The sequence below is a fragment of the Bos indicus genome, chromosome 28, assembly GCF_029378745.1.
Source record: "Bos indicus isolate NIAB-ARS_2022 breed Sahiwal x Tharparkar chromosome 28, NIAB-ARS_B.indTharparkar_mat_pri_1.0, whole genome shotgun sequence".
Classification (NCBI taxonomy): Eukaryota; Metazoa; Chordata; class Mammalia; order Artiodactyla; family Bovidae; genus Bos; species Bos indicus.
In genome coordinates, this window is record NC_091787.1 from 3,814,997 (window position 1) to 3,839,278 (window position 24,282).

At 40.7% G+C, this 24,282-nt stretch overlaps 1 protein-coding gene across 11 annotated transcripts in view; it reads right to left on the reverse strand.

The window, feature by feature from the left end:
* Positions 1 to 24,282, reverse strand: part of TTC13 (tetratricopeptide repeat domain 13) — a 98,774-nt gene that overhangs the window by 49,242 nt on the left and 25,250 nt on the right. For 5 of the 11 annotated variants that reach the window (XM_070781902.1, XM_019953985.2, XM_019953984.2 and 2 more), the window contains 7 exons: positions 14,485 to 14,550; positions 12,862 to 12,954; positions 10,060 to 10,176; positions 8,981 to 9,091; positions 3,552 to 3,634; positions 1,796 to 1,937; positions 552 to 726 (listed from right to left, as the gene is read on the reverse strand). In XM_070781902.1, coding sequence (XP_070638003.1) covers positions 552 to 726; positions 1,796 to 1,937; positions 3,552 to 3,634; positions 8,981 to 9,091; positions 10,060 to 10,176; positions 12,862 to 12,954; positions 14,485 to 14,550 — 787 coding nt within the window. The remainder of the gene's footprint in view (positions 1 to 551; positions 727 to 1,795; positions 1,938 to 3,551; positions 3,635 to 8,980; positions 9,092 to 10,059; positions 10,177 to 12,861; positions 12,955 to 14,484; positions 14,551 to 24,282) is intronic. The other 6 variants (XM_070781904.1, XM_070781903.1, XM_019953987.2 and 3 more) reach the window with 3 other exon arrangements.

Below are 24,282 nucleotides of genomic sequence, written 5' to 3' on the forward strand. Positions count from 1 at the left end.
ATATCTGGGCTTTATATGAAAAATAAAAATGTCTATGTATAGCATAGAAAGGGTAAGACTGACTAATAAAAGGATAACTCAAAGATTTGCTTTCTTTTTCATCTCAATTTAAATTCTCCAAAATATGCAAGAATTCTGATATGGAGGAGTTGACAGATCAAAGATACTAAGTTCTTATTTAACAGTGAAAACTTAAGATTACTTTCTTGTCATTCCTATATTTTTGGATGTGATGTGACAAGACAAGGATACCCAGATGATTGTCATATTTAGTTCAAAATACATTGTTTCTGCATAAGTAAAATTTTTTAATTTTAGAAAGAAAAAATGTGAGGAAGAGGCCAAAAAAAACAAACAAACCAAGACTGGCCTTTAGGAGATATGAGCTCTCTCTAGTCCAGTTACCACCACTGACCAGAGGGTGGCTGGGGGCAAGTCACCCAGCTTCCCTGAGACTCAACTGCCTAACAGGTAACCTCAGAGACGAGCAGTATGATTCCTGCAACTCTAAGCACTCACAGAGTCAATGATTCTGCAGCTGTCGGACTTACCTCGGAGATACTTCACTTTAAGGTACTCTGGGCTGGCCTTTTGGCCAGGAAGAGGGTCATTTAGCATAACTTTAGTTTGCGCTTTTATCCCTTCATAAAACTGTCCCATTGCCACGTGGCTGAGTCCTTTCATGTACTGGCACACCTCGTTATATGGCTCCAGCTGCAGACATCGCTGAGGCATTGAAGGAAAAAAGGCTGTATTAGAATCCATACAGTTTAGAAACCTTTAAAGTGCTCTACTCTTTAATCTGGAATTATAAACTGAAATTAGGAAAGTTTTCCCTCCAGGTTAAATCAGACCAAATACATACTCTGTAAATCAGTCTGTTGGTCAAGACAATGGTTCTTTCCTCTTTCTTTTTGTTGAAGTCTAAGTCCTATCACTTCATGGGAAATAGATGGGGAAACAGTGGAAACAGTATCAGACTTTATTTTTGGGGGCTCCAAAATCACTGAAGATGGTGACTGCAGCCATGAAATTAAAAGACACTTACTCCTTGGAAGGAAAGATATGACCAACCTAGATACCATATTGAAAAGCAGAGACATTACTTTGCCAACAAAGGTCCGTCTAGTCAAGGCTATGGTTTTTCCAGTGATCATGTATGGATGCGAGAGTTGGACTGTGAAGAAAGCTGAGCACCAAAGAATTGATGGTTTTGAACTGTGGTGTTGGAGAAGACTCTTGAGAGTCCCTTGGGCTGCAAGGAGATCCAACCAGTCCATTCTAAAGGAGATCAGTCCTGGGTGTTCTTTGGAAGGAATGATGCTAAAGCTGAAACTCCAGTACTTTGGCCACCGCATACGAAGAGTTGACTCATTGGAAAAAACTCTGATGCTGGGAGGGATTGGGGGCAGGAGGAAAAGGGGACGACAGAGGATGAGATGGCTGCATGGCATCACTGACTTAATGGACATAAGTCTGAGTGAACTCCGGGAGATGGTGATGGACAGGGAGGCCTGGCGTGCTGCGATTCATGGGGTCGCAAAGAGTCGGATACGACTGAGCGACTGGAAGCCTGGCGTGCTGCGATTCATGGGGTCGCAGGAGATGGTGATGGACAGGGAGGCCTGGCGTGCTGCGATTCATGGGGTCGCAAAGAGCCGGACATGACTGAGCGACTGAACTGAACTGAAGCACTATTCTTGCCCACCCCCAATGACTCCATTCATTTCACGAAACCTTGTAGAATAATAATATAAAATTGCAGTTCCAGTGCTTCTCTCTTACGGATGCTCACCTTGAAGTTCTTAAGGGCTTCATGTAAGCTGCCATGGTGATAAAGCATCATTCCGCGGAGCTGGAGGGTCTGCACGTGATTTTGGTTGAGCAACAGAGCCTTCTGAAAGCTCTCGGTGGCTGCTTCAAAATTGCCCAGTTCCCTAGGTATTTAACAACAGTGATGAACATAATACAGGCGTTTTAGTCAACATACAGAATTAAGTTACCCTCAAAATTATGATCCAATCTATAAGTAAGATACTTTAATGTGGGTGTTTGCTTATTTATTTTACCAAATTCATAGGTTTAAAATTTATTTTTTCTGTTGTTTAAGTTACTTCAATTAAAATCTAATAAATCATTATCTAATTTAAATTTTGAAATAAGAAGTGTATTTTAGATTTGTGGTCATTTCAGAGTGAAAATGGTTATTACTGACCAGCCTTGCCTTATTTTGTATATTAAAAATTTTATAAATAATAGAAACTTTAAAATATCTCATGTCAATTTTATATAAACAATAAATACATAATATATATATATATATATAACACCCACTTACATTTATACAGCACTTTACTATTTAATAGGTGTTTCCAGATCTGTTTTCCCACAATTCCATGGGACAGGACAGATAAATACCATCCCTTAAACCTAGAATGAATCCAAACACACTTTCTCCAAGTCAGTATAAAAGACTTTTTCTAACTATGCTGCTGCTGCTGCTGCTAAGTCGCTTCAGTCGTGTCCGACTCTGTGCGACCCCATAGATGGCAGCCCACCATGCTCCCCCATCCCTGGGATTCTCCAGGCAAGAACACTGGAGTGGGTTTCTAACTATGGAGTCAGATAAATAAGCTCTTGAATTAGATCCTTTTTGAGTAAGGCACCTAACAGTTTCACAGGAGATTTCTGTCACTATCTTTCTCTTTCCTAACATTTATAGTACCTTTATACAGGTCAGACGGAGAAGGCAATGGCACCCCACTCCAGTACTCTTGCCTGGAAAATCTCATGGACGGAGGAGCCTGGTAGGCTGTAGTCCATGGGGTCGCTAAAAGTCGGTCACAACTGAGCGACTTCACTTTCACTTTTTCACTATCATGCACTGGAGAAGGAAATGGCAACCCACTCCAGTGTTCTTGCCTGGAGAATCCCAGGGACAGCGGAGCCTGGTGGGCTGCCGTCTATGGGGTCACACAGAGTCAGACACGACTGAAGTGACTTAGTAGCAGCAGCATACAGGTCAGAGTGCTAAAAAATTTTTTTGAATCGGAAGTCAGGATAGCTTTGATGGTCAGAGTAATGCATGTAATAAGGAAGCCAAGCATTGCTGCTTGTTCCTGATAGAGATGCAACACACTTGTAACATTTCCATCTCGCAATTCTAGGATCTTTAAACAGAGCCTTGTGATGTGGGTATTAACCTTAGCTACTGCCTAAAAAGGGCAGTATCATCCATAACTCAACACCTTAGAATGCCACTATTCAAAGCACGTACGTTTGAAGGACTACTGTTTTCTCGGCCAGTATATACAGACTAAGGTTACTTTAGGGCACAGCAGCAGCAGCAACATGCATTATGGTATCTACCTCTTACCCATGGTTTTCTCTATGCCCAGAGAAGATCTCAACAAGTATGTGAACACCTATGTGATTTAGAATGACCATCTCTTCAGGCTAAGAAACGCATTTTTAAAAACCAGATCCCTATTACGAGAGGCTGTGCCACTACACACCCTCCCTCCTACCCCGAGTATTGGTGCTTTACTCACCTGTAGGCCTGTCCCAGGCTTTTATATGCATCAATAAAATCAACTTTCTGCTTCAGAGCTTCTTTGAAGGATTCAATAGCTTCCTATAAAAAGAACACAGAAAATTATTTCATTTGCTTAACTGTTAAAATTGAGTTTCTCTCAAATTACTAAAGGACCAAAACAGTATACATAAAATACATGGTCTCTGAGTGATTTTTTCAAAATAGGAGGACTTAAAGGGAGGTAGAAACTACAATAAACTATGGGGATTTAATTTCAATAGTAAACAAATACATTACTATGAACAACAACAGAGCCTTAAGTTTCTCCTTTCAAAGTGGGAAAACAGCTTCTGTTTTTCACTAGGACTTTGACTACCAATAACAACTTCATTTTAATATCATTTACTTAATGAAAACTCTATGGAACAAAAGTAAGCCTAACAGCTGCATGAAATAATCTAAAATGATCACAACTGGCAGCATTTGAAATTAAACCAACAGGAGAGACAAAAAAGCAAGCCCAACATGAAATTACTGGTAAGACAAGAAAAAAGGCTCCTAGGACAGCTACTAAAGGATTCCCATGATCTACAAGGGAAAAGAAAGCATAAAAATAGAAGAGAAACCTTCAAGTTGAGGGGGTGGGGGGTGGTGCATGGCTCCTGCCAGCACAGCTCCAGGAGGCACTAAGGTTCCAGAACTGCACAATCTATGCTCTTGGGGGGAGCCCTGGCTGCAAAGGGACTCTCTGTGGAAACCGGTGATAAAACATGCCACTGTTTCAGAGTAAACATCCCAGGCTTACACTGGGTATTCAATGTTCTTTTCATTATGATGTTATTTATTGTAATAAAAAATAACACAGATATTTCACACATTTCCTGAGGAAAAGACATATCTTACTTAATGGCTGTAAAATATCACAACTTCTAAGAGCTTTAATTGAGAAAAAACTTAAACTCTGGCATAGATCATTTCAACTTGATTAGATAGTTCATAGGAGAAAATCATTAGAGATATCAAATGCCTTGCGCATGGTAGGCACTCAATAAATATTTAATGCCCTGGTAGACACACAAAATCGTTTTGCAAAAGTTAACAATATTGAGTCTTTTCAGAAAGTCATTCATCCCCTGCTTCTTGATTTCCTCAGGGGAGGCCAGCAGGCCAAGAGAGGCTGGCTTTGAAACTCTTCAAAGGCAATACTGGGGACAAAACCTCCTCATTAAGGAATCTCACTGAATAGCTACTGTTTGGGAGACAGATGAAAACGGATAACTTTTTAACACTGAAGAAATGTTAAAGACCACTCTTAATTAGACTACCTGCTGCGAGACAGTCTTGATCTTTCAGGATTTTTACAACTGCATTTTTAATTCAACAAACATGTATTGAGTGCCCACTATGTGCCAGGGACAGCAGGAGGTAAGGGGACATGAAGAGGGGCAGGTCATCATCTCTGCCCTCTAAGCACTCGCAGTATCATTAGAAAGCCAATTACGTAACCAGGTTACTAGAATACAAACTAAGAGCTACAACAGAGATATGAGTAAAAGTCTCTGGGAAAAAAAAGAGAAAGAAACGACTGACTGAGCCAGGAGAGCAGAAGAGGCTACAGGGAGGAGGTGACAACCGAGCTGGGTCTTAAAGCACAAGGAGTCTGGTAAAGAAAGACGGCATCGTGGACAGGAGAGGTGGTACCACACAGGGGCACAGAGCGCTCGCTGACGCAGGGAAAGTCAGAGGAGCAGGGGTGCAGGGTGCATGGGTAGGAGCGGGGGAAAGGGAGAGCGGAGGCCAGAAGCGAGGGCCTCTCTGTGCCCCACAGTCTGGGTGCTGCCCTGAAGCAACAAGGACTGAGGGCTGTGAGGAGGGGGACACCTCACAAAGTTTCCTCTTCAGAGAGATGATAACTGCTGGCAAAAACAGAAAAGACACACTGGAGAGGGGGAAGGATGGAACCCAGGTGAGAGGTGGCTGTACTGGTCCAGGCAAGAGATAATCAAAGCTCAGACTGAGACAGTGTCTCTGAGGAGAGAAAAGAAGGGTCGAATTCAGGAGAGATTTTTAAAAGGCACACTAAGACAGAATGTGGTGGCTATTGGGATGAGGGAGAGGAGTGGGCAGGAAGAGCTGAGGCTGGGAGCCTGGGTGGAAGGCAGGGCTTAACCATCGTGAAGAAGTATAGGAAGACGGACAGCCATGGGGCAGGGGAGGGTGTGAGTCCACCGGGACGTGTGAAGTCTGGAGCATTTGTGGACGTCTGCTGGAGATGCCCAGGGGACATCTGCTGCCCACTGCACTTACAGCATGCTTGGACGCCACAGTTCTTCAAAGTCTGATTTCTCTTCAGCTTTTAAGAGTCTTTGGTTTCGGGGTTCCTGTCTAATCACTGCACAGCTCTCTACCTCATTCTGCCAAAGAGGGGACATAGCAGAATCAAGATTTTAAGCCATTGGGAACAAAGAAACTACGTTTGTTGAACCTATCTCTAAGCACATGAACTGGCTCTGAAGTCGTCTGCATAGCAAATGCAATCATCACCATTTAAGTCGCCATCTTCCTTACTAGCTGGGAGGCGGCCATCACCCTGGGACTGTTCAGCATAAGTGAACAGAACCATAACAGGTAACCCTCAAAGTAAAGGCTTATAAAAATGAGTGTTCAGAATATACCATTTTTGAAACATCCTTACAAAATGAGTAGAATTCAACAGAAAAGTTTCTGCTGTTTTTATTACCTAGGAATATCCAAAATGTCTGATGTATCTACTGAATTGGACAACTGTGAAATTTGTCATGTAATATACCCTAATATATTTCTAATGTATTATATCATAAATTAAATAAGCAACCGTCCACTTAATTTCAGGACTATTGACCTGGAGAGACCACCCTTAGGATACAAAGATAGCTCAGACTCGTTGGTCCATTTAATACTTTGTCTCTACATTTAACAAGAAAAAGACAGATATCTAAACTAGGTTCATTAATTTAATTAAGGCATTTCACCACTCAGTTTTCCAATCTCTGTAACGGGGACACCCTCTGCTCCTTCTATACATCATGGTGATGCCGCTGGGATGAATGAGACAATACGTAAACACTCTGACTTCCTTGGACAGCAGATCTACAAAATGCAAAAAGAAAGTTCCCGTCTATTACACACATCACTGCTGTGTTGGTGAGCGTGGTGAAAAGGAAGAAAGCCCAAATCGCTTGGTGAGACTGGTTCATTGAGGGGCTTCTAACACTCAGAGGATGAAAGCATTGTTTCTAGGTTTTCATCAGGTAGATGTGAAATAAACCAAACTGAATTTTAGTCCATGTTCGGTTTCTATTCAGTGTCTCTATTACCACTCTTTTCTGACAAAATTCTTTTTGAAATAACACAAAGGGCCCTTCTTGCCTACATTCCTCAATGTGGCTTAAAAGTGAAATCAACTGTTTACATTTGTTTACTTTAAAAAAATATTTTTACCCTCTCGGTACTAATAATTGGCATTTTTTTCTATTTCAAATTTCTCTCTCCTTCATGTGATACTCAAGGGATAGATTCTGAACACAGTATTGTAATTCTGAATTTTTTAATTGAAGGTGACTTGAAGGTAAAGAGAATATGAGAGGAATAGAGGGCAGAGACAAAATAAACCGGAAGAAATCATCTGGAAGCTGCTCAAAGCACATTTTAAATAACTCAAAGCTTACTGCCTGTCTGAATCCTGAGGGGGACAGAAAGGGTCCTTATTAGGACCACCTCTGCACACTTGCAAAAATGGAGATGAAGTATATGAAATAAGATTTGCAAAATTAATTCCTTCTAGTTTGGTTTTTAATGGATGGGAGTTAATTTTTTTTTAGAGTCTATAAGACTTAAGATTAAATTCTCACATGGAAAATAATCTATAATACCAGATTTATGTTTACAGTTTATAAAGGACTTTCACACATTTTATTTCATGTAATTCTCACTCCCACTTCGAGAGACACAGGGTAGCATCATCTCTACCTGATAAATGTGGAAGGAAAGGCTGAAAGAATTGAAGCAGCATGTCCAGCAGTGCAGATAATAAGATTCAGAGCAAGAGCTCAGAGCACAACCTTCCAATTCAACGCTCTGCCCTTGAAATTTACCCCACTGATACTTATTGAGCACCTACTATGTGACAGGCACCATCTGTAACATGGAGGATTTATAACTCGTGGCCTTTTAAAAGGTAAACCTTCTCCCCATCCTCCAAGTGAGTGTGTTTATGTGTATATCAGATCCTCAGAGTTATTTTCAATGATAACATCCATGTATTCTTCTCTGCTACGTGCTACTGAAGCTCTTCCCACCTTCCAAAGTTCAGGTTAAGTGCAACCTACTCTGAATTCTCCGCCTCCTGGTCAGAATGAGTGTCTTCACCTAGCCGGGTGGACTGTCTGTGGCTCTCAGGCCAGCCTGTCTTCAATCAGGCAGTTTGAACGTGCCAGGCCTGGGGTGAGAGCCAGAGCTCCACCCTCAGCTGTGTTTCTGCCCCTCGCCCTGGCAAAAGTGAAGCTACTGCAGGAGAGGCTCCTGGAACAGGCTTGGAGAAGGCAGAGTCCCAGCAGAGGAGGGGTGGGCAGCTGGTGGTGACTTTCAGCCCCACTCAGCTAAGACAGAGCATCTCCTTTGTCCCTCGACCCCTCCTCCTGACAGAGTCTTCAAGCAACAGTGCGGGGACCCCTCCTGCAGCCCCCAGAGCCCCCCCAGGCCATCTGACCACTCCTGACCTGAATGAGGCAGCATCTCCTGGTCAGCCCCTATCCTTACCCTCTTCAGCCACCGCCACATCAGCAACCATTTCCTTAGTACAGATTGAATCTCAACTCTCTATTTCCCCTAAATCTAGACTTTAGAGCTCCTCCGGGCCTACCAGCTAAAGTCAAAATGCTCAGCAGAGTGCTCTTGACCTTCCAGGACTCCCTTCCCAAGCGTGGGTGTGTCTCCCAGGTCATTACTCACACCTTCCTCTCAGCCTCAGAGTCCTTCCCAACCATGCTCTGCTTTCCGAGTCAAGATGATGTCCACTTATTCTCTGGACCTTCCTAACTCCTGAGTTCAAATGAGAGCTTCTCACCATGGCTTCCAAAGCACGCTGCTGATATTACTTTCTTTGGTTTATTCACCACGTGATAAATCATATGTGGAGAAAGGCTTTGTAAACTGCATCTGTCCTAAGCGTAAAGCATTATTCCTCCCTTATAACCTTTCATCCTCTCCCTTTCGCACCTTCCTCCAAGTACGTATCAGACAGTAGGAGCTCAATGAATTTGTTGATTCAAACTACTTTCTAAAATAAACCAACTGGACATGTGAAATGTCATTTCAAAACCTGCCAGACTAAACCCCGCTCAGTCCCTCCCTCCACGGGGGAGATCTAGCATCCCTGCAGGTACACGTATCGCACAGCACTTTCACCTTCAGAAGTCCTCTGTGAAAGAAAGTTAAACCTTTGTATAGCATAGCTATGGGCTGGTTTTTGTTCAGTTCTAAGGACTGCTGAAAGTCTTCATGGGCTGTTGCATAGTCCTACAAAAAGGAGAACGAAAAAAAAATAAAGTAGTATTCGTTAGATATTGGACATGTCCTACTTTTGATTGATAGAGGAAAAAAAAAATTCCCAATTTATTCTGTGCCCTTTCTGGCTTTATTTTTTTTTTTTCCTTTCTGGCTTTAAAGGAAACATTTCATGACTACAAATATTAGAAGCATGCTTACACTGTTGAAAGAGCTGATTTTAATTGATGAGAGAAACTCACAAAGGTCTAATTTAAGCATACTGTCTCAACCACAAAAGAATATTATTTTAAATACTATTACAGTCATAATCTGCTATAGATACTTTACAAATTAGTATTATTACAAAATAATTCCATTATTTTGATGTCTAAAATAATTATGATATAGATCAACCTTAAAATGTGTTATACTGAGGTTTTTTTAAATCTATTTCCTTTTGCAATAGAAAATTATTATTGAAATGACTGTAAACCAACAAAAATAGCTATGGCAATTATAAATACCACTCATGATAAAAGGTAATCTTGCTAGGTTGAGAAGCTACAGTCTAGGAAGCCACATTAGTTCAGGTGATGATTCTCGGGCTGTGATACCCAAAGAAATTCAAACCCTTAAGTTTAATGATCACATTGATAACATGCACACCTGCTTCTCTATGCTGACATTTCCAAGAAAAGTTAAGGTATAATCTGTAAACCAAATTTCTCTTTTTCTGTTTCCCACTCTTTCTTTTTTCCCCTAGCCCAGAATTAGTTACTGCTGACAATTCAAGCAAGAAAATGTGTTTCTGGTACTTAATATTTCTCCACTGAGTTCAATTTCAGGTACAGAAAATGCTTTCATAATTGTCTTATATCGCAAACTATTAATCTACAGCCCCAAACCCAAATCTACCAAATAGTAACTTTCTGAAGTAGAAGGAGAGCTGAAATTTTTACCATCATGAAAGGACACATTTCAAGGCAAAAATAATTCACCTCTGATATGAAGTACAGGGTCCCGCGATGTCTGTACAGCCGTGCTGAGGGCTGAAGTTGAATAGCTTTAGTGAGATCATTCACTGCTTCATTAATTCGTCCCAGCGGGGACAGAATCTATAAACCCAAAAATGTAATTAGGGGAGAAAAGTCCCAGTGACTGCCCCTACAACTGCCAACGCTTTTGACTTTTCAAGTCTGCTTTACCACCCCACACTTACAATGCAACTGTCTCAGCAGCCTAGAACCCTTGACTCCACGTACTGTGCAGTGAGATTCAAAGTCAACAGCTGAGGGGCTGCCGACCTTATCCAGTCAAGGCGATGCTGAAGAACTACGATCATGGCAACTGCCCTGTCCCTGTTTCATGTTCTGTCTCATAACGGATGTTGCTTTTCTTGAAGTGCAACCATTTTTCCCCAACCTCTCATTTACCTTACAGAACAAAATTTGGCATGTCAAATTAATCTGAAAGTTAACTCTAAACCATTAAAACAGAGGAACTGATAAACACAGATTGGAGTCCCCATGGTATCTAGCTACGCCATCTGTGGTATTAAGTGCTAAATGGCAATTTCTGGGATTCCAGGTGTTGTGGAAGCCCTCTGATGTGAACAACTCTCAACTCATCAGTTATGATCTGCAAGGTAATGAAAAAACATCTGCAGGCCTGTTCTGAACGCTCTTTTGATCCAGCAGTCAGCTGTGTTCAGGCAACAGTGGCAACACAGAAGACAGCTCAGAATGCACAAGTCCACCCAAAGACGTAAGATAATCCAAGATGGGTACCAGTATTCATGCAGTCAAGCTCAAGCAATTCATCTGGAACAAATGTTCTTAAATTAGGGTTAAATCTGTTCTTATCACAGGTCATTTCCATCAAGTTTTACTAACTGGTTTCCTCCTCTGAAGGAACTTAAAAACCAGCGAGAGAGAAGATTGAGGCAGGCACACCACCAGTAGCAAGAGAGACAGCTCAGAGAGAGGAAAGGGATGGAATATGTGCCCTTAGAATTCAAGAAACATAGAGGTCTAGGGTTATATTTTGGAAGGAAAAATATCCCAACCTAGTATATTAGTATTAACGTAACTGAATGATTGCACCCTAGCACAAAATCAATATGCATAATAATGACCAGAGTAACTAAAAAAGGTTAAATTACATTCACTAAATATAGACAATTTCAGAAAGTATAAAAGTGAAAAGTTTCTCATAAAACAATTTCTGACATAAACAAATAGTATATTGTAATTTAGCTGGAAAATTCACTATATCATGATATTATTGCCTGACAATGCCAGAAAAGGGGGATATTACTATATATTTTTAAGATCATTGGAAATCACTTTTCTGATTACCAATATCATTCTGGGTATACAATTAGCTTTTTATTAGTTATACAAATTTTTCAAAGCTGCCAAATCAGTCTTCTAAGTGCACTTAATTAAATTCATGCTTTACCGTAACATTTTAGCAGAGCATCAGTGTGATGGCAGGGAAGAACCCAGCACCCACTCCCTGGAGCAGAGCGTCACCAAGTGAGCTGCCCAGTGCTCACCCTAAAAACCAACAGGCCTCTCATGCAGCAGCGAACAGATTATAGTCACTCAACCCTTAGGGTAGCAATCCAAAACAGACGAGAGGTAATGAATTCGTTCATTATTTGAGAAAGAATTTCTTTCAGAAAGCCAAATCCCCAATAAAGCAAAAAACTCATTTTAAGAAACTGAACTGTAATTTAACACACTATAATTTTGAGAACAAAAACACCACAAATGCAGTTTTAAAAATACTAAAACATTTCGCCTTCCCTTGCTTGTTAAGCTTTTGCCCTCAAAAGAGGGAGGAAAAGTCATTGTCCCTTTAGTCCAGCTACGAAATCCCACCAGAACAGATCATTAAAAGTTAAGTCCTAGTCAGATTGAAAACATTAACATAAATTCTACAGCTCTTAATATGGTTAAATGTGCAATAAAATAAATACAATAGGAAACTTGGATAGTTTACTATTGTTTAATGAAAATGGTAAAATGGACATGTTTCATTTAAAAACATTAAAAGGGGTGCCTTGCAGAGTCCTTTCTCTGGCCTGAACACCCTTCTCCACCTTGTTCCCCAGGACATGGTTCCTACCCAGCTCCAGCATCACCTCCTCAGCGAGACCTCTGCAGATACTGCCAATGCCTGTCCCCTTGCCAGTCTGTCCCAGGGATCCAGCAGACCATGTTTTTCTGCCCCTGAACAAGCGCCCACTCCGTGGTGTCCGCTGTTACACGTATTACCTGGAACTGTCTCCACCTTGAGTCCTAAGTTCCGGTTATGGTCACCCTTACCTAGTCTACATCTCCATGTAGATGGTGTATCTCCTAAGAATTAGATACAAGTGAGCGCGCACACACACACACGCACGCGCGCGCTTCAAAAGGCAATAGACCTCATTTGATCACACTGCCATACTGTTTTGCCAAATAAAGTATGTCATATACACAGTAAACACATATGTCATATTTTTCAGTGAACATGGACAGTGGTGGTTCACATCATAACTGTATTTTAATACTAAATGTTACTAATACATGTTAAATCAGCAAAGATTTAACATGGTAAATCAGGAAAGAGTATCACTCAGCCCATAGTTTTCTAGTAATTTCAACTGTTTAAATGCATTATGTACCTATGGAGGAAAACACAATAGGTATACAGGAGGCTTAAAATTTATCAGCAATAAAATAAAAGGAAAAAAAAATCTGAAAAATTTTAAAATCCAATAATAACAGAGGGAAAAAGAAAACCACACTCACTTCTGCTCGCTGCTCAAATACCTCTGGACGATCTGGTTCCAAGGTAATTACTCGGCTCAGTTCGAACAGAGCAAGCTCAGCGTTCTTAATGTCCTTGAAAAGGCATTAGCTCAGTGTGAGATGCACTGTTACGCAAAGCCAGCTTGAACAGACTTCTGAAAAAACTAATAATTTAGTAATGACATAACTATTTATTTAGAAATAAACAGGAACTTAGCTTCTGTGTAAGAGATCTGCCAAGTTAAATAAGCTGTAATTGTTTAACTTGCTCAAGTCTACCTACCCACGTTGGACTTGGCTTCCTAGCACAGATTCTTGGCTACGTCTAGCACAGGTGGCAAGAGGTTTTCTCAATTTAACCTATTTAAACAGTACATCAGCCGATTTCAAGGGATGAGCATGTGGACACCAGTGTGCAAAATGATGCTGACCAGTGGCAATGTGGGAACAGAGGAGCCAAGTTAGTGTCAGTCAAAACCCCTCTGGGCCTATACACCTACTCCTAGAGGAGCCTAGGTAAGCCTGTTCTCTTTAAAATTTACACATTACTTTCATATCAAAAATACATGAGGATGTTACTTTTACATTAAAAGTACATTAAAGATATAAGCAAATTTCACATCAAGATATAAAATGAAGAGAGATGAGAATAAGGAAGAAGCAGCTTATCTCTGACCTTTACTAGGACAACTCTGATCATTTACTGATGCCCTGAAACTAAGTAGGGCTACTTACTGATGCTCCCTTCCTAAACATCTTCATCATTTCCAAACCTGAGTTCCTGTGCAGTCTGCTTTCTCATGTCCCAGAAGCATACAATATTATACAAGATTTCTGCAATATGCCAGCAGGCAATTAGGACAATTGCTTTATAATTCACAAAAATACAAAGTGACATTTCTCCCTCAAAGCATAATTTCATTTGAATATTTTTAATATAAAAGAAAAAAGCTCATGTATAATGTTCAAGACTGAAAATTTGGACATCTGACCTAGACCACTGCATTATTTACTATATAATCTCAGGAAGGTCTTCATTTTTACACCAAAGTGCCTTTGTTTGACCAAAAAATATACTTATTATAACCTTCTTCCCACACTCCTCAGAGAAATAAGTGAAATAAGGCTCCAAAGATATATCTATCTAAGAATAACATATAACAAATTTAAAATAATTTATTTTTCATAATATTTTACAAAAAAACTTCTGTTCTTCTATTCAACCTTTAAAAATTGAAGGGTTCTAAGTACTGTAAACTGTTGATACCCAGTCTCTCTCTTACACCGATGAGTGTTTCTCAGGGATTCTGTCAAGGTCTCGTGCTTTTCTTGGCTTATGTTCAGTTCATCATGAACTAAAGTTTAGGCTGGCAAAGGCTGTCCTTTTAGAATAGAAAGTGAGGTGAAACTGACCTCAGAAGACCTGGGCAGAAATTGCCAGCCCTCTACTTTCCAGCCACTTGACCTTGAGGAAGTCCCCTGTGGCCACTGTCTCATCTGTGAACTGGGACACTACCACCGCTGTCCAATCAGAGCTCAGAGAGCAGGGAGGGGCTCCATGGAAACCCTGGTCTGAGTCCAGCCATGTAGACACTATGGTAAGCGTGACTATTCCATACTCACATGTAGTCCCTTCTTTCCATAGGCTATCCCTCGGCCATAAATTGCACTAACCAGATCAGGCTCCTCCTAGTCAGACCAAAACAGAAACACGTCAAAAACTATAAACAAAACAAAACGAATCAGTTTCTGCTTAAAGCACGTTAATGCTGCAAATGACAGCTCTATGTTATGCTGCCATCACTCCTGTCAATCAATACACAGTCCCCGACCAAAAGAGTCTACATTTTTAAAACTCATTTGAATGAGACACGAATAAGAGATTTACATTTTAAAACACTAAAAAAATAAAACCAATATTACTGCGCTTTGTGCTAGCTTCTTTCACACAGTCATCTTATTTAAATTGTAATCCTCTCAACAACTCTATATTGGCAGCACCAGCAGTCACAGCACAGAGAGAAAACGGGTGCTCAGAGAAGCAGAGACAGGGGTAGTGGACTGGGTGATGCCTCTTCCTGGTTCATCTGTTTTCAGATAGTCATGAAATAATCTGAGAAGGAAAGAACCCATCACAGCCAGCTCAATGAGGAACAAGAGATGAGTTGGCTCCACAATCTATCAGGTATTAATATAATACAATTCTCTAATAGGTCAGAATAAGAACCAAACCTTTCTAGCAACCTGCTCCCATGTGCCCTGGATAAAACGCCTCTCGAGCCCAAGGACAGAGTCTGCTGCCCCTCCATCAAGTCCCATACACCGGCCAGCGGTATGAACTGCCTCACTTGCAGAGTGAAACACCACTTGTCAGCAGGTAACCTGTGCAACTCTTACCCTCTTCTTTGAACCCTTCCCTATACATTGGAGAAAGAAGAGTACATAGCTTCTGGCTATCAGATCCTGAGTGAAGAATTTAACAGGACTACATCAGATGATGTATCTTGCAGACCAATCTATAATCAGTTTCAAATCTGCGACTGTCTGCCAGTATTGTAGAAAAAGACATATCAACTTAAATGATAAGTAAATGGAAAAAAACAAAGGATAAGATGCTATTCACTAAAAAACAATGCCCCCCCCCAAAAAAGGCTACCATAAACAGAATCAGGTACACCACATCAAGTAGTAAGTTGGTACATCACTGGTTGGGGCTTCCCTGGTAGATCAGACAGTAAAGAGTTTGCCTGCAATGCACGGGACTCAGGTTCAATCCCTGGGTCAGGAAGATCCCTGGAGAAGGAAATGGCAACCCACTCCAGGATTCTTGCCTGGGACATCCCATGGATGGAAGAGCCTGGTGGGCTACACCCCATGGGGCCGCAAAGAGTCAGACACCACTGAGTGACTAACACACAACAAGGCATCAGTGGTTACAACCCAGCCAGCAGACGGGCCTCATGGTATATTGAAAGTTGAAATAAGTAAACAATTACAGATTTCTAGCTTCTCTTGGAAAATAAAAAATCCAACAATGACAGACTCACATTTGGGCATGAGAATGTGAGAACATGACGACAACAACAAAACCCAACTAGAGCGAAGTACTGGATGCCTATTTAGAAGGATATGCATTCACCAGCTCACCATGAGCCTCTACAGCACATCAATTCACTTTGCTCATTTAATTTGCTTCTCTGGCTCCCATATAGTCTTGGATCTCTGATTTACAACATGTGTGTATCTGACATGAAAGGCTGCCCACGCTATTTGCTAACTGGAGAATGACAGAAGAATGGCAGTCACCTCCTATAAATAAGGCTTGTGTACGATTATATGGGTCAATATGTGCACAGAAAAATGCTCCCCAAAACACTAACGGTAATCTTCTCTGGAAAGTGGGATTACTAGATATCTTCCTATTCTGCTTAATACACTGATGCATTCCTTTTAATTGTTTAACACACACATACGTTTATAATCAGGAAAAAAAAATGTTAAGTAAAACATATTACAGAAAGTAATAGAAAACTTTACTATCAATTGAAAATATTGTATTTAAATAAATTAAATACAAAACTTATTATAAATTATAGAAGATTTAGAAAATGAAGAAAAGCAAAAAAAAAAAAAAGAAGGTAAAGGGCACCCTATAATTCTATCACCTGGAGATAAAACTTCAACATTTAAATATTCTTCCTGGCTGAAAGAAAGGCAGAGCAAGTAGTCTGGGAGTGGGATCCAGGGCCAGAGGGTAAGGAAAAGCAGGAAAGAGAGCTCCCCATTGAGGAATCAAACTAAGACAGTCTTCACGTGTTTCCCTAGGACGGGCACCTGCCGGAAGACAGCACAGTGACAGCAGCACCTCGTCCAGGCTGGGGAGAGCGGGGCGGCTGGAGATCCCATGCTGCTCATGCCTGCTGAGGACGGGCTCCGGTGAAAGCAAACCCCACTTTCAGATGTGTCTCCAAACACACTATCCAAGAAGCTTTTCTCCTCAACTGAGAAAATTTTTATAACAAATGACAAGAGGTAAATTAGAAAAAAAAGTATATTTAATAAAGAGTTATGGTACTGATGAACCTTCTGTGGGGCAGGAATAGAGATGAAGACATAGAGGGTGCACGTGTGGACACAGGAGGGGACGGAGCGGGTGGGATGAATCGAGGGAGTAGCACTGACGTATCTACACTGCTGCTGCTGCTAAGTCGCTTCAGTCATGTTCGACTCTGTGCGACCCCACAGACGGCAGCCCACCAGGCTCCTCCGCCCATGGGATTTTCCAGGCAAGAGTACTGGAGTGGGTGGCCATTGCCTTCTCCGGACGTATCTATATTACCATGTGTAAAACAGGCAGCTAGCAGGCAGCTGCCGTATAGCACAGGGAGCTCAGCTTGGTGCCCTGTGATGACCTGCAGGTGGGATGGGGAGTGGGCGGGAGGCTCAAGAGGGAGGGGATATATGTATATTTATGACTGATTTGGGCTTCCCTGGTAGCTCAGCTGGTAAAGAATCCGCCTGCAATGCAGGAGGCCCCAGTTTGATTCCTGGGTCAGGAATATCTGCTAGAGAAGGAATAGGCTACCCACGCCAGTATTCCTGGACTTCCCCACCTGCAATGCGGGAACCGTGGGTTCGATGCCTGGGTTGGGAAGATCCCCTGGAGGAGGGCATGGCAACCCACTCCAGTATTCCTGCCTGGAGAATCCCCATGGACAGAGGAGCCTGGTGGGCTACAGTCCATGGGGTCATAAAGAGCTGGACACAACTGAGTGACCAAGCACAGCACAGCACACATGGCTGATTCATATTGTACAGCAGAAACCAATACAACATCGTGAAGCAATTACCCTCCAATAGAAAAAAATTAAAAATAAATAGAGTTATTCTTGTTTGACTGACATTTTCATATACCCTGTGGCCACACCAGCCACTCTGGGAGTCACCCTCATCTCCCCAGCCAACACACCTTCTCAAGAAATCCTGGCAGTTTCATCTCCTGATCCAGCAGCCACTTCCTCTCATGTGGCTACTGCAATGGCCTCAACCACTTCCTGTTTCTTCCCATCCAGTCTCCAGGCCCATATTAAGAGTTAACTAACACTAAGTCTGATCATGACACTTCCCTGGCTGAAACTATTCATTGGCTTCCCAACACCTACAACAGCAAAAGTCAAACATTTTTCACTTTAAGAAGTACATTTTACACTGTAACGCAGAACATTCATACATATATACATAAATATACACACAAACACATCAGAAACAAAAATTTCACTAAGTCTCATCAAGCCTTGCTGTACACAATGTTATCTGATATTTCCTTATCAGCTATATTTCATTTAAAAAGTGTTAGTCTTGACTCATCAATTAATTTCAGCACCTACTAAAGGGTCCTCAGAATTTGAAAAACAGTGAGGTGACATCTAAATGCCTTTGCAAAAATCACTGATCACTTTTCTACATCACCATTCACCTCCTTTCACTCCCCTACTCCCAATTAATACTCTAAAAATTGGCATTACTTAGTAGTTCCCTGGAGAAGGCAATGGCAACCCACTCCAGTACTCTTGCCTGGAAAATCCCACGGACGGAGGAGCCTGGAAGGCTCCGCAGTCCATGGGGTTGCTGAGGGTGGGACATGACTGAGCAACTTCACTTTCACTTTTCACTTTCATGCATTGGAGAAGGAAATGGCAACCCACTCCAGTGTTCTTGCCTGGAGAATCCCAGGGATGGGGGAGCCTGGTGGGCTGCCATCTATGGGGTGGCACAGAGTCAGACACAACTGAAGTGACTTAGCAGCAGCAGTAGTTCCCTAGATGCAACATGGGCTCCCAAGTTGGGTGAATTTGCAAATGCTCTCATCTGCCTGAAACACTCACCCATTGTCTCTATGCCCAGGAAAATCTTTCCATCCTCCAAGTCTCAGCTCAAACATCCCCTCTTCTCTAACTCCTTACAGATGCCCCTGGAAAATAGGTATGCTCCTCTCCTCTGTTTCACTATATGTCATATGGATGTTAGTCATTCTTTCAGTAAATATTTACTCAGGGCCAGCTATGAGCATGCCCCATCCCATGTGCTACAAATACCACAGGAAGAAAAACCAACACAGATGGCAAAAGATTCTTGCTTTCTTGGAGCACAGCCAAAGAACCAAAAATATAAATGTTACACCCTCAGTAAGTGTGAGAGAGATCAATGGTGCTTTATAAGATGTATAAAGACTTAAATACCTGGACTGAGATCTTAGGGGGTGGGGGAATCCCAGAATGACTGGACCAGATGGTGCAAAGACTCTGAGGGAAGCAAGGAATACGGCATCTCCAAGCTGAGGTTGGAGAAGCAGGTAGGAACCATATTAAAGATTTTTATCTTTAACCTAAAACCAACAGCAAAGTATATGAGTGTTTAAAGTACATGTTTGTATGGTGTGCACATGTGCATGTGTGTGGAGGGTGTGAGGAGAGAAGCCAGGAAATGTTGGCCCCATCTGTCATCTGGCAGATCAAAGTGGCTGGCCATGGTTTGAACAGAGCTGGGAGCAGCAGATGGATGAAGGAGATACTTAGGAGATATACAGACAGAGCTGTGATGAAGTAAGAGACACACATATGTGTGAAACATGTTGTAACCCTATGGAGGGGGGCCACTCATTGAGCTTGGTGACACGAAGGTATGACTAGAGATTCTTTTTCAGTGGTGGGTGGGGGAATGTGGCAGGTTCAGGGGAGAGTATGCCGTTGAGCGGGAACCCGTAATACTAGACTATACCCATGATAACAATCACAATAACTAAACATCCTTTGCTGCTGCTGCTGCTGCTAAGTCGCTTCAGTCGTGTCCGACTCTGTGCGACCCCATAGACGGCAGCCCACCAGGCTCCCCCGTCCCTGGGATTCTCAAGACAAGAACGTTGTTGTAAATTGAACGGACAAAACCTAAATACTTGACAGATGCATGTTATTCAAGTTTCCTCTATTATTCAACTTATTTTTTTTTAAGAATTCTTTTCCAACAACATAAAAGAATATACAATTATTGTGTATGTGTGCTAAGTTGCTTCAGTCGTGTCTGAATCTTTGCAACCCGATGGACTCTAGCCCTCCAGGCTCCTCTGTCCATGGGGATTCTCCAGGCAAGAATACTGGAGTGGGTTGCATGCCCTCCTCCAGAGGATCTTCCCAACCCAAGGATCTAACCCACATCTCTTATGTCTCCTGCATGGCAGGCGGGTTCTTTATCACTAGCGCCACCTGGGAAGCCTCATATAATTATTGCGGTTGCTATCATACCACAATACAGTCTAGTATAACAGGTTCCTAAATTTAATTGGTAGGTTTCATTACTTTTTTTGATTGATACAACTTTATTATTTTATCACAGGCTTTGGATGTTAACAATAAGATAAAATTCTTTCTTTATGAAATGTTACAATGAACTATTTTTTCAAATAAAAAATGTTTATTTCTAAAAACAAATTGAGCTCAAAATATCATTTTGAAGTATTTTTAAATACATGAGTTTAATAATATTTACACTTTATAACATTTTCAGAATTTTAAATGAATTAAACTAATATTTCAATTGTCCAATATTATTCACCTTATGCAAATACAAAATCATGATATAATAAGATAGCTTACTGGAGTCAGGTCCACTTAGATGTCTCAAATCAAAAAAAAAAAAATTTTTTTTAAACCCATAAATGTCTAATTTACCATACTGATTATATTATTTACATAGTGATTTTAAAATTTACAAATATTCATTTTTCCACCACAAGGTTGGCTTTTTGTTTAAACCTGCAAGTCACTGGATCAAAGACAAGGAAGTAAAAAATGACACTGCACAGCAATGTTCGGAGGACTGAGTTCTGTGTGAGTGGCAGGTGCACATACGTATGTACATAAGCAAGACTACAAGATCACGAGCAGAGGGATGTTTTACATTTTCTCTGCTAATGTTAAAAAAACCCAAAGTTCTCTCATGAATTCAGTTCCATTACAATCAGATCAGAATCAGATGAGTTCAAAGTCACACAACTAACAGCAAAGGTCAACTGCCTCATTGAACATCATCACAGTACTTGGGTCACCCAGCCCTGCATGAGCATCGAAGCAGCACAGAAATCAGGAGGGGTTCCTGCTTTCCAGAACACTACGATGGAGGCACCAACACGTGTGGAAAGGACACAAAGACATGGATATGGAGACAACACCGATTGACAAGCTTTTAAAATCAAGAGTTTCCAACCAAGATGGACAGAGCTAATAAATCTCGCAATTGTGTTCAGTTGGAAACTGTGATGCTCAGGGAATACTGTCTTCCTTTAAAGATGTGCCAAACAACCCATATTTGGATAAATATTAAAATGAACACATTGAAACAACAAAGATTATAGAAATATCTCATAAGTTTCTTCTTGATCCTGCAACTAAGCCAATGAGAAGGTACAAAAGCTTAACATCAAAAGGTCATTCTGGAATATAAGTGTCCTCGTGCATAGATCCAAATTTCACATTACATGATCTTATATATACAGTAACTATAATAAAATCCCAGCACCCATGGCGCCATTTGTCTTCAGCTTTCTATGAATGGAATCTGATTCCATGCGTTGTTGCTTCATGCTGGAGCTTGCAGTCTGTCCAAGAGAAATATTTGGTCAAGAGTTAACGAGCTAAAAAGGAAATGGCAACCGACTCCAGTATTCTTGCCTGGGAAATCCCATAGACAGAGGAGCTGGGCCGGCTACAGTCCATGGTTTAGCAAAGAGTCAGACCAGACTTCACTGCGAAACAACAACAACAACAAACTAAAAAAACTGGAAAAGTTTGTGAACAGTTATCACTGAAGATTTGCTAAGGTATGATTACTGGGTTAATGCTCCCAACACTGGGGACCTGGGTTCAGTCCCTGGTCAGGGAACTAGATCCCACATGCTGCAACTAAAACATGGCACAGCCAAAAAAAAAACACGGGGTTTTTGCACATGTAGGAGGCCCTGCAAGGAGCAGATGGGTGTCTAACAGTTGACACAATGCACTGACAGAAATGATCCTCCAGTGATCCTGGGCTGAGTCCTAATGAGGCAACTCTCCATGCTTGGAGAAATACTTTATCACTCTTCTGAATACTGGACAATAAAAATAAAAAGTATTTCTGGGCTAAAAACCAATTTCATTACTGCAAGACAAAGCATTGCTACCTTTGCCAAAGAGAGAAAAGGAAGAGCACTTAAAGAATGGTCATACTGTGAAAATACAATTAAAGAGACTGACATGTAAATTCTGATTCACGATAAGAAAAAGAGTTTTGGTTAGAAGAGTTAGAGAAATAGCAATAACTGTTCTTTGGACATTCACTCCCACCTGGTTGTAGAGTTCCTTGATGAGATTGGCTATCAAGAATTTGAAGAAATCAAATTCCTCTTTCGTAGGAATTATGTGCACCAATTTCATAAAGCCTAATATAGAAAAACTACATCCAGAAAAGCAGGATCAAGTCTTATTAAAATTTAAAAAAGAATTTTATCATTTAGTATCAAATCTTTGTATTATATATTTATTGCAGTCATATAACATAAAGAAAACGTGACAGATTTTCACCAAGCTCTATATGGATGCCTCTAAACTTGCTCCTGCTTATTATTCCAATGTGTCGTGAAAATACAATTTTCCACATGTCTTATGATGCAGAAAAGGCTGGGAAGAACCAAAACAAAAGGGAAGAGAGACATCACCAGGAAGAGCACCAGCAGGAAAGCCAAGGCACTGAGTTCCGTGTGAAGACGTGCTATGAATGAGGACACAGGCCTGTCTTCCATGGGCCTGGAGCATCTGAACTTCCTACTGCTCCCCTGACTGCCACTCCTGCCCCATCAGTAGTCTGGATCACCAGAAGCTGCAGTCTAATTTATACTCCACACATTCTCAAAGAAAACTCTATCAGCTGAAAGCAACCCAATGTAGACTGATGAAAATACTGTATCAAACTTCAGTATATTAATATCTTTTCTTAGCACAAACAGAAAAATTCTGATCTACTTTCTGAACACAACTGCAAGAGAAGTTTTACAATAATAAATGGACACCAGAGATACTATAGAGTCATTAAAATAATAACTGTAGAGAAACACTGAAAAACTATAAAATTAAGTGAAAAAGTAATACAAAATAATATATATATATTCAGTCTATAAAAAAACAAACACATACTTTGAAAAGGTCATAAACAAAAAACTTAAATAATGTTAGAGTGGCAGAATTAAGAAATTTTTTATTACTTATTTTATTTAACATTGTTGTGTTACCTTCAACTAGACAGATAATATTTTTCAAAAAGCTGAATGAACTGGTAAGACATCTGCAAGCTCAAACTGCTATCTCCTGGTTGCTATCATAAATTAACTGGTATGTGCTCTTATAAATGTATCAAAGCTCCCCTTTCAAACCAGTGCTTTCTTACCTTTTTAAATATTGCAATGCTAAACAAAAGGATGATTTTTAAAACTTTATAATCTACCCATTGTACTTTAAACTCCACTGAAGAATATTATCCCATATGACCACTCAAACACACAGCCGGTTAGATGCAAGGAGTTTAAAGTAATAACTATAAAAACATCTTATTGATTATTTGAGAGTGAAGACTAAGTTATCAACATAATTAATTCTATGTTTGAAAAGAGAAAAGAAGAGCAAAATTTTCAAAACTGAAATTTTAAAATGTAATCAGCCTGCTGAATTTTAAACTGTCTACTGGCTCTTATTGTATTAGCACAGACGAATAAGCCAGAATGGTACTTTGAGTAGCTGAAATTAACTGAGCACTTACTATATGTGCCAGGCATCTAGTAAAGTACTTTTTAAAGATACTTCATTTAAACTGAACTAGAATGTTTTTGGAGGTAGTTATTATTTTGCCCATAATCCAGGAGGTTAAATAACTTTCTAGTGAGCAGCAGAGATAGATTAGAACTCAGGTATTTCTAATCTTACTTGACCGTCCTGAACAGATAATGGATAATGGCCAAGCATCTACCAGAATACAGTTAAATAATGACCCAAGATATATGGACAATAATGTCAGGCTGCATTTTACAAGTCTCCTATGCAGCTCTTATACTGAGGTATTTAAGCACTTGGTCTGAACCAGACTTTAACACAGCCATCGGTAAGCAGAGGTCCAATGCTCCTACTGAAGGGTCTTATACTTTACGGTGAGAAACAAATCCATGAGTGGACTTAACCATGCAGATCAGCACCTGCACAGAGAATAAACATCCATAATTCCAAGAATTTCCAGTGTCTGCATCTCATGAGAGATATCAAGGTAGACAGTAAAATGAACTGAAGCTAATGTTTATCTTTCTGAAACTTGCATTTGAATCTCATCTCTGCCTGTTGATGGTGG